At 32.4% G+C, this 11,017-nt stretch overlaps 2 protein-coding genes across 6 annotated transcripts; one reads left to right on the top strand and one right to left on the bottom strand.

Annotated features, from left to right (window-relative positions):
* The first annotated feature begins 1,835 nt into the window (after positions 1-1,835).
* On the top strand, positions 1,836-3,735 carry LOC133813977 (protein trichome birefringence-like 41). Its single transcript, XM_062247002.1, has 4 exons — positions 1,836-2,269; positions 2,383-2,557; positions 2,653-2,834; positions 2,978-3,735. The coding sequence occupies exons 1-4, from the start codon at positions 1,836-1,838 to the stop codon at positions 3,462-3,464; spliced, it is 1,278 nt and encodes a 425-aa protein (XP_062102986.1). The 3' UTR covers positions 3,465-3,735.
* Positions 3,736-3,945: 210 nt separating this feature from the next.
* LOC133817392 (uncharacterized) lies at positions 3,946-7,135 on the bottom strand. Of its 5 annotated transcripts, none has more exons than XM_062249899.1 (6): positions 6,933-7,135; positions 6,039-6,195; positions 5,059-5,791; positions 4,932-4,979; positions 4,465-4,637; positions 3,946-4,359 (listed from the first exon to the last, which is right to left on the bottom strand). In XM_062249899.1, the coding sequence occupies exons 2-6, from the start codon at positions 6,123-6,125 to the stop codon at positions 4,168-4,170; spliced, it is 1,233 nt and encodes a 410-aa protein (XP_062105883.1). In that variant the 5' UTR covers positions 6,126-6,195; positions 6,933-7,135; the 3' UTR covers positions 3,946-4,167. The 5 variants fall into 5 exon arrangements, with proteins under 5 accessions (XP_062105883.1, XP_062105881.1, XP_062105880.1 ...); XM_062249897.1 differs by having other exon boundaries at positions 3,946-4,362; positions 6,039-6,205; positions 6,933-7,133; XM_062249896.1 differs by having other exon boundaries at positions 3,946-4,362; positions 6,933-7,132.
* Between the last annotated feature and the right edge of the window lie 3,882 nt (positions 7,136-11,017).

Below are 11,017 nucleotides of genomic sequence, written 5' to 3'. Positions count from 1 at the left end.
TTATCCAAACATATATGTAATAGTGACATAAGACTTAAATATACATATTTATTATTGTCTTTTAATTTTTTAATGAGAAATTACTTATTTTAATTGTTCTAACCATTAATTGAATAATATATATTTATATATAATTTTTTGTTGGCTTTAAATTTTTTAATTAAATAATTAAAATTTAATCAAATAAACTTTTTAAATTCATACTTTTAAATTAGAATTTCTTAATATTCTATCATATTGAATATTTTTTCTAAAAGAAAATTAGAAAAAAATTATTTAAATTTATAATTAAAATTACCAAATATAATATATAATTTAAAATATCAAAAATATCAAAATTTAAATTATTATGAACACTAAATTTAAAACTAATAAACATCATCAAATAAATTACTTTAAAACTAGAATACATTATATTTTTATATGGAAAAAGTGTGTATCTAATAGATTCTTGGTTTAAGGATATTTTTAAATAAAAATCATGATATTATTTATTTCTTTTAAGACTATAGACAATTTTGGCTTAATTTTTTTATATTATTTGTGTCATTTTTATATAATATATAACATTGTTTATTTATTTAAAATTTAAATAATAATTAAAAAATATATAATAATTTTTAAATAATACATTATACTTTGTTTATATCTAGTATATAGATCTATCCACATGATAAACTTAGTAGTTTTACGTCAACCAATCATTTGTGTTAAAGAATTCATATCCCTTATTTTTCACATCTTCACGACTTTAAAATCCCAAGTCATCGACAGAATTTTTATGCAACGACAGCGAAAATATAAAATATATATTAAATCAACAAAATAAATATATAAAAAAATAGATAAAAATGAAATAAAAAATTTAAGAACAGATATAATAGCAAAAAAATTTAAAAAAATAGCTCTTTGCTTGGCTGGTGAGTCTTGGAGTTTTTTCTCAAAAAAAAAAAAAAAAAAAAAAATTTACATGAAAAAATTAAAATGTTAAAAAGAAATTTACTCCTAAAAAAAGAGCAGCTGTCCCTTGTCTCTACATAGTTCGGTTGTGCGTACAAGAGAGATTTAATAAGATGGAAAAAAGTGATTAGTGATTTTTCTAATTTATCAAAATAAATTATTTTGAAATTTTTTAATAATAATTTTAACGATTATCTCAACCTACTTTGACAATAAACAATTGAACATACGTCTTCTAAATTAAATTTACTAACACATTATGAATCAGAATTAAAATAATGCATATATGGTAGATAATTATTATAGTTTGATAAATATAGACTTTTTTATCCGTTTATATATTTATATGGCTTATAGGTCTCCATGTTGAAAAGAAATAGACTATATTTCTTCTTTTATTATGATAACTGATATAAATTTTACAATTCAAAATAAAGAAAATTAAATAAAAAGGAAACCAATCAATAGTAATTAGGAAAAAAAGAAAAAGGGAAATTAATAATTTTAAATAAGGAAACAAAAACAAATGGGAAACAAACATAAATGGATAAACAGAGTGAACAATTCAACATATATGTCACAACAATTATTGAAATTATAAAACTTATTAACCTGAGTTTTCTTTAGCTCTTGCTCTCCTTTCTTTAAATTAATGCAGTGGTTAAGCCTTGCAATATCCACCAAATACAAAAGTCAAGAATTATAATCTTTACCTAAACCGCCATTCACCTGCTACACCTTCACTGTATTTATATTTATATATTTTTCATTTGGAGTGATCACTCTCTTTCTCTCTCTGTCTAAAGTTGAAAGACTTTATTTTCAACCAACAATATTAACGGAAACTCTCTTCCTCTCTCTCGTCAACCTCAGCCATGGAGACTACTACTACTACTACTTCTTTCATCAACGAAGGGTGGAAGTGGTGCAAATATTTATGCTTCATAGGCTGCCTCATCTTGGTTTTTCTTCTCAACAATAATCCCTACTATTCAACCTTTTTGGATGTTCAAAACATTGGTTTGTCACCACCATTAGCGCCCAATGCATCAGACACTACTACCCTGCCATTATTGGAGATACCAACATCCCTCGGTAATAATAGTGAGCAAGCCAGTAGTGATAAAAGAAAGGAAGAACATTGTAACATGTTCGAGGGAAAATGGACTTATGATCCAGAGGGAAGTCCTCTCTACCATAATTCGCGGTGTTGGTTCCTTGACGAGCAAGTTAGCTGCAGGAGAAATGGCCGCCCTGATCATGAATACGAGAGATGGAGTTGGCAACCACAAGGGTGTAAACTCCCGAGGTAATCGTCTAAGCCACAAGAACTTCTTTCTTTGTTTCCTTCTCTTTTTTTTTTGTGTTTTGGAATGATTTGTTTTAGTACCTTAAAAGATTGACAAGGTTTGGTTTTTAAAGATTTAATGGTACAGAAATATTGGAGAAGCTAAGAGGAAAGAGAGTTGTCATTGTTGGAGACTCACTTAACAGAAACCAGTGGGAATCATTGGCTTGCCTTCTTTACAGTTCTTTACCTCCTTCTCAAGCCTATGTTAGCCACGGTAGTGGCACCTATAAGGTTTTTAGAGCAAAGGTAATAGAGTTGAATTGATTTCAGTGCATGTATATACATGCCTGATTGTTTTCTGAAGTGGTGTGTGACATGTTATGTTTCTTGCTACATCATAGGAGTATAAGTGTACTGTGGAGTTTTATTGGAGCCCATATCTAGTGCATTCTGAAGTGAACAAGACTAGTGGAGAACGTTCTCTGAGACTTGATAAACTTTCTGACCCCAATAAGTGGCAAGGAGCAGATGTCATGGTATTCAACACCGGTCACTGGTGGGATCATGGAGGCAAACACAGAGTGTGAGTGTTCTCTTCTTCTCTTTCTGCTCTTTGGATTATGCTTTGTTTGATCTGTTTCAGACTTGAGATATTAGATATATTTGGAAGGATTCTTTTTTGAATTCACATCAAAGAAACCTTCTTAAGGCAAGAAAACTTTGCAGGAAAAACTTGTCTAAAACCAGGAAACAAATGGAGGAGGAGGGTGAATTCGAATTACAGATGGCCATGGAGACTTGGTCTCGTTGGGTCGATACAAAAGTGGATGCCAGCAAAACAAGAGTCTTCTTCCGAAGCATTTCACCAGAACACAAAGGAAAAGTATGGTGCTACAATCAAACGCAACCCATCATCGACGATTCTTTCCTCCCTGTGTATCCAAAACGAATTGCAGAGATTGTGGAAAGAGCAATTCAGAAGATGAAGACTCCAGTAACTTATTTGAACATCACCAACTTGTCTCAGACCCGAAAAGATGCACATCCAAGCATTTACAAAGCAAAACAGGGTATGAATTTGATGGCATTGCAGCATAAAATGCCAGAAACTTTTGCTGATTGTAGCCACTGGTGTTTGCCTGGAGTACCAGATACCTGGAACAGATTACTGTTGGCAACTCTCTTGGAAACCCCCAAAGACAGCTCTAGTTAATATTTAGTTGTTTGTTTTCCTTTCCAGAACAATAGTCATAAACCAGAAAGGTTGTGCATACATGAAGGCATTAGTACTTTTGAGGAAATCTTACATCAAAGTCAATCTTTGCTCGAAAACATTATGCATAACTTTCCCATGTAGAAAGTTAACTCATTCAATTGACTATTACGTGTATAATGAGCAATGGAATCAAACCACGCTTCATTACTTCACCGAACTTGTCTGCTAATCCTGTGTTTAATATGATTCAATGCAATGCATCAGCAGGGCTTACCTGTCAGTATAACTATTATGAACACTGCTGCTCATTTAGGCAGCTTTGAGAACGAATAAAAACGAGTATAGTGTATAACATAGGCTTCACTACTCACTAGCCTTATCTAATCAGGAGTTATAGCATAAACCAGATAATAGGGACCAGCAAACGAAAGTACTTATATAACAAATTAAGATTTAATCGAAAAAGCTGAGAACAGGGTAGGCACTAGAGTAGATTTTTTATAAGGTTTCTACAATAAATAGAACAAGCAAATACTCTCAGTCATATTCATAGGAGTCTTAGTTGCTATAATTTATTTACGACTTTAGGAAACTTTGCCCAATTTAGTATAAATTACGCAGGATGCCAAAATTCGGCAGTCAATGCTAGTGTCCAGCGAAGCAAGGTAGAAAGATTATTTACACATGCTGAAACTGGCATCTAAAGAAGTTCCCACTCGGATTCACAAGAATCACGCCGTGGTAATTTATTCGTCTTCACATTAAGCGTTGGTGTAAAAGCCTCTCCAAATTCTTGACTCAATTTTTTGTCACCCTCATACTGCAATGCAAGCTTCTCATACTCCTGCTTCCTTGATGACCTCAATCTAGAATAAAGAGCTTCGCGAATTTTCTTCTGAAACCAAAACAAAAATGTCAACTTCAGATGACTGAATGTGTGTGTGTGTGCGTGGGTGCATGTATCTGTGCTTGTCTATGTGGGAGAAATGATGAGAACCTTGTAAGGCCTCCATTTGCGTTCTGGTTGAGGAGGAAAATGTAGTTCATTTTCGTTCACCAAAACACAAGTTTCCTCGAGCTTCATCTTATCACTCTGTTGAACAGTCTCTGCTCCGTGTTCAGTAGCAGTCTCAGTTTCACTTGCACCAACATTCCAGTCAAATAATATCCCTGAAGAATTTGACTGCAATCAGTTATAAATTCAAATGAAAGGCGAGGCAAAATATTGAAAGTACTACGTAACCATACACAAAATAGTTTGGAGAAAGCAAAAGAAGACATAATATGGAAATAAAGTTGTACTTAGAAGATTTCTTAAAAAGAAAAATACTACCAATTTTATATGCTGTTGAAGATTGTCATCAGACAAGAACATAGAAATGACATTATTGAAAAGAAAAGGAAAAAAAGATTAAGCAGAAAATGCATTGTGTAGAACTTTTGTAGGGGAGAGTAAAGTAGTACTTGGATGAGATGCAAAGGCATCCTCATCAGCACACTTGTTATCTGCAGCTGCCAATCTGGAAATCAAAACAGAGCAAGCAAAGAGAGACAAAAACGATAAACTTATATAGACCCTGGGAATAGTCACCATTTGATTCTGCTGATGAGCCACTACAGAGTTGAACTCCCATATCCTCTCCATTGTCTTGGATCGAATCCAGTGAGATTATCTCAATTGATGACTGGCAGTCCTTTGATACATCAGGCATACAATCGCTTCCATTTTCAATTTTATCACTACTTTCAACCATGGAGTCAGGCTTCATAACTTCATTCATAGGTGGGATTGTCATTGCACCCCTCTGATCCTCTGAATCTTCATGAATTTCTTTTATAAATTCACAGCATGATACTCCACTCAAATACTTTTCTGGACTGATTGTATCAGATACATCAGTTAATTTTTCTTGACTCAGACTTGCACCCATGTTAGAACTATTGCGTTCATCAAGATGTTGTCTTGAATGCAACTCAGTACATGCTTCTTTTACACCATCCCCAGAAGGTCTACATGAATCATCTACATCATCACGTACATTAAACAATGGTGCAAGGCCAACATCTTTGCCAATATCAGGAGTTTTCCTTGATGTCTTAGTTAACTGCTCATCATCAGCCTTAGAAGGCTCTTTTTTCTTCATTACATTTGGCTTTCTAAAAATTCGTTCACCAGAATCTTGTTCGATAATAAAACCACATGGTGAAATTTTCTCAGGATCCAAGGAAGATGGTGGAAGCAAATCTTGCAATACATCTGAATAAAACCTTTTCACACTTGCCCCAACAGTCTGCACCTGATTCTCAACATATTTGACTGTATCCTGTCCAAAAAATAGAACATGAACAGCTACAGTGTTAATGAAAGAATAAGGGCCATTAGTTCATAGTTGCTTACCAAATATGACATTAGATTAAATACATTCATAATAGAAGAGATGAGGGTTCTCATTAGCTATCCTCCAATATGCATATAATAAATAAACAACCACATGGGAATAGGTCAACAAAAGGGAGAAAGGAGAGGCAGTCATCAGAGAGACCACTCTGCAAAGAGCATGAAGGGCATACCTCGTACATGATTTCTTCCACCTCCAAGCACATAGCTTCAAATTTCTCATATACATTCCCAACCCAAGTTATTCCTTGTACATCCATTATTGACCTTTCAGGAAATCTGCTATTCTATATTGATAATTCGTTTCTGCTCCGAGTGGATACTTTTTATCTAAAAGAAACTTCAAGAAGAACATTAGAAGCTTGAACAGAAAGAATGTCTACAATCTTTAAAAATGGTTTTAGTGCAGCAGAAATGAATGCAATGACCACTTTAGCATAACAACGGATACAAGGATATGATTAGGCACCATGTCAAAAGGTAGAACAACTGTAATGAAAAAAAAAACTCTATTATTAGCATCTAACAGATACTGCTGAAAGAAAACAATTGGCAACCTTAGTATAAACAGTGAAGAAAAGAAAATAGGTTTTCCTCCCTACAAATTCCCAGCTTCAAATTCAAAACATCATTCCACTAACGACCAATTGGAACTTGCTTCCCTTTGAGAAAACCCTAAATCAATATACTATTCATCTCTGAAAACTGCATATTTCCACAAAAGGAAAAAGTGCTAATTTGTACTCTCCCATCTATTTGGCAGAAAAAGAGCTACTTATGGACACTAGTGCAAAGATATCAGCAATAAGAACCACACAAGTTTCAGGAACAACAAGCCACTTAACACACAAAACATTACATCAACATCAAATTATAAATACAAAGTTAATTTACAAATGCATTCAGTACCCAAAAAAAATGATAATAAAAACGATTTAATCAGAGAAAAAATAATAAAAATTATCAGCAAGAACAAAAGAAAGGAAAAACCCTTCTGTAAATTTTGTCTATGAAAATGAAGCTCTGATGATTACTCGGAAAATTAAAACTTTAAACTTTAAACTTACACGTAATGAAAGATGAACACCCAGAAGCCAAAAGCTTGAGAAGTCATAGATTGATTCTGCCTAAAACCCAAGCTCTTAGGTACGATCAAGCGAAGAAGAAATATTATATGTATAAATATAAATATAAATTATATATATGATGGGAAGTGGGAGAGAGAAGCAGTAAAGCAACAACATTATAAGAACAACAATAGTCTTTCAATTAAAGAATCAAATATCCAAAGTAAAGTAGGCTTAGGCTTCTTCAACCTTATACTGACACGTGTTCAAGAGAAAATAACTCAATAATAAATTTAAAAAAAAAATAATAATAATTATAAAATGGTGGAAATATTGTTGAGAATTTGATAAATGAAACGGCGCAGTAATTCATTTAAAGCCAACTCCAAGTGGGTGTGGGTCCCTTTCTTCTGTTCGGTTCCTGCAACTTGGATTGGATTGGAGTGTGGCTTTGAGTTGTGCCTTTGGAAAGATTGGTTTAGTGTTTTCATTACTTTACAAATACTACTAATTTTCTCTAATTTAAAATTCTTCCAAGACTCATCTAATTAATTAATAAAGAAAAACTAGGCCACATGTGATTATTGACTTATACTTTAAACAATAACTTCACTTAAAATAATATTTAAATCATTGTCAATAATATATTATGAGTGTATTTTTAATAAAAATCGAGTTATTTTGTATAATTATTTATGTTGAAATATTTGTCACATAAATATATTTTTTACTATTAAATTATTGGAAAATTCTCTAATAAAGGTGCAAAAAATTATTGTACTTGCATTATTTTACACGTTATAATTCAAACTTTTTTACATGAATCTGTATGTTGTACTTATTTAGGATACTTTGTAAATTTTTAGAAAATATTGAAAAATTTACAGTGTCGAAAATATGATTTAAACAGTCTATTACATGCGTGTCTTTTTTTTATACGGGTGTAAAACATGTTATTTTGAAAACTGTTTTCGGCACTGTAAATTACAAAATACTCTAAATAATTATAACAAACACCATCATATAAAAATATATATATAATTATCCACATGTCAAAAATATAGAAAATAAGAAGAAAAAAAATAGATGCAGGTGCATCCATTGTTAGGGGTTGTACAATAGTTGCACCCTAAATTATTAACCCTTTTAAATTTAATACCCTATTTCATTTTTAATTTACAAATTCTCCTCCAAAGTAGACATAAAAAAATGTTATTTTATTTTAAATAATATAATATTAGTTTAAATAATGTGATAAAATGTGATTTGTCACACCATAAAACATATTAAGAGTTACAAAATTGGACACTTGTGTGTGCCTAAATGTGACATATTTTGGAGTTACCAAGTCAGTTACAAATTTATAACTCTCAAATATTACTTTATAATGTGTGGATTGTATATTGCACACAAGGCCGGCCCTGGGCATAGGCGGGCTAGGCCCGTGCCTAGGGTCCACCCCTACCTAGGGCCCACCCCTATCCAGGGCCCAAAAATATTAGTTTAATTACTAATATTACTAAATATTAGTTTAATTTTATTTAAAATTACATAAAAAAAATTACATATACAAAAGTGCCCATTTTTTTCAAATTTATTAAAACCGTCTTAGGTCCACTTTTTTTCAGGGCCGAACCTGATTGCACATTTGAGTTTGGATTTCACAAAGTTGTTGGAGACATATTTTTAACTCTCATTAGGTGTATAGAGGTTACAAAATCATGTGGGAAGAGATTGGGATATTTTTTGGAAAACTGAAAATTGGAAGCTGAAATTTGCACTGTGGGCGGCCACTGATTATCCTTGGCTGGGGCATGGGGTACAGAGGCCAGTGGGCGCGGCCAGGGGTGCTGACAACCAATTTCTTTTTTGAGCTTTTTCCAGTTTGAACGGTTTTAACATCCCAAGTAAATCAAAAATCTTCATTTTAACTCCATAAGCATCCAATTAAACATTTGTATGAGGTTGGTGGAATTGGAAATTCAAAGGGTATCTCAAACTCTATAAATAGGAGTCTAATGCTCACTTATAAGACAACACTATTTCTATCTACTAGAGCACTTTGCTATAAATACATCAAAAGTGTGAGAGCTATTTCCAATATTGTGAGAATCCCTTAGTGCTTGAGATAGGGGGAAATAAGTTTTTGGACAAAGGTTGTAAACCTTGTTCAGGTTGGTGATCCCTAATACTCTTCACTTTGGTTGTGTGAGTGATAGAGTGATTTTCTTTTTGTTCTTTTTCTTACATTGTTTCTTCTACTTCTTTAGTTTCTTCTCTTTATTTTCTCTTTACATATTTGCTTGTATCTTTTGTTTTAGAGTTGTAATATCTTCTACATATTTTTTCTACTACTTCTAGTTTATTTGTATCTATTGTTTAAAGTTGTATTTTCTATTATTCTCTTCGTCTACACATTTCTACATTTACTTGTTTTTTTGTTATTGAGTTGTAATCTTATTTAATCAATCACCTTGTTATTTGTAAAAAAAATTTCTCTATTGATAATATATATATATATCTAACAAAAATGTAGCAACGACGGTTCATGAAGAAAAAATAACGAGTATTTAATAAAAGGAAGAACTCGAAAAAAAATTTACGTAGATCAATAAAGAAATAGTTTATGTACATGAGTGAGTATTATTTTTTAGAAACTTGCAAGAATCAATGAAACGTGAGTTGAATGAGTTTTGTTGTAAGTTTATTTTCCAATTATAATAAGACAAAGTAAAAATACTAAAATTGTATCATAACCATTTACATCAATTTAACATATTTATATCAATAATGTTGGGTTCAGCTCACTTAAAACTCACCTAAGTTCTGTTTTTTGGCAGTTAAAATAGTTACACTCAAGATTGGTCTTAGTCAGCCTCACTTAGTTATAAAAGGAAGGCTGCAATCTCATTTCAAAAATGATCAAATTTTCAGCGAGAGTTTAGAAGAGAAGAGAGTTCAGAAGAGAGGACCTATGTTCTAAATCTTTCTTCTACATTGTTTATTGTTTTGTGTAATAGGTGCAAGACACCATTGTTGTTCTAAGGCTCAGTTTGTATGCATCACTGTAATATGTACTTAAGCTTTATCAATAAAGATTCAAGCCTGCTAGTTGTTCTCTCCCATGGATGTAGGCACATTCTTTGTGCTGAACCACATAACTGTGTTGTTGTTAGTTTTGTTCTCAGTTTTTGGCTACTATCTTATTGTTCTTATTAAGTTTTTGGTTTCTTGTTTGGTGTTTTCAGGCACCACAATTGGTATCAAGATCACAAGTCTTATTAACTTGATTCAAGAAACCAGTTTGGGGTTCAAGAATTGACCAAGAAATGGGGACAGCCAAGTTCGAGGTGGACAAATTCACTAGAGCCAATGACTTCAGCTTGTTGAGAATCAAGATGAAAGAACTCTTAGTGCATCAAGGCATATCTGAAGCTATAGATGCAGATTTATTGAAGGATGTAAAAGATGAGAAGGTTAAGAAGGACACTGAATCAAAGGCTCATAGTGCTATCATTTTGAGTCTTGGAAATGAAGTTTTGAGGGAAGTGTCTAATGAAGATACAACTATTGGATTATGGAACAAACTGGGTTCGATTTACATGAAGAAATCCTTAGCAAATAAATTGCATCTCAAGAAAAAATTATACACTCTTCGGATGGATGAATCTAAAGAACTAAGGAAGCATTTGGATGATTTCAACAGAATTATACTTGACTTAAACAATCTTGGGGTCAAAGTTGATGACGAAGATCAGGCTATAATTCTCTTAAGTTCATTACCAAAGATGTATGAACACTTTGTGGATACAATTCTTTATGGCAAAGACACCTTGACCATGTCCGAAGTGAAGTCTGCATTGAGTTCAAAGGAGACATAGAAACGAGGAAATGACAGAAGTGAAACTAGTGGAGAAGGGTTGTTGGTAAGAGGAAGGTCAGAAAAGAAAAAGTACAAAGGAGGAAAATACTCTCGAGGCCAAAGTTATCACATATCCAAATCAAAGACAAGAAACAATGCAACGTGAAAACAATGTTATTATTGCAAAAAGGAAGGTCATTTCAGAGATGAATGTTTGGCTTTG

This window comes from Humulus lupulus, chromosome 2, assembly GCF_963169125.1.
Source record: "Humulus lupulus chromosome 2, drHumLupu1.1, whole genome shotgun sequence".
Classification (NCBI taxonomy): Eukaryota; Viridiplantae; Streptophyta; class Magnoliopsida; order Rosales; family Cannabaceae; genus Humulus; species Humulus lupulus.
This window is presented reverse-complemented; position numbering and strand designations above follow the sequence as displayed.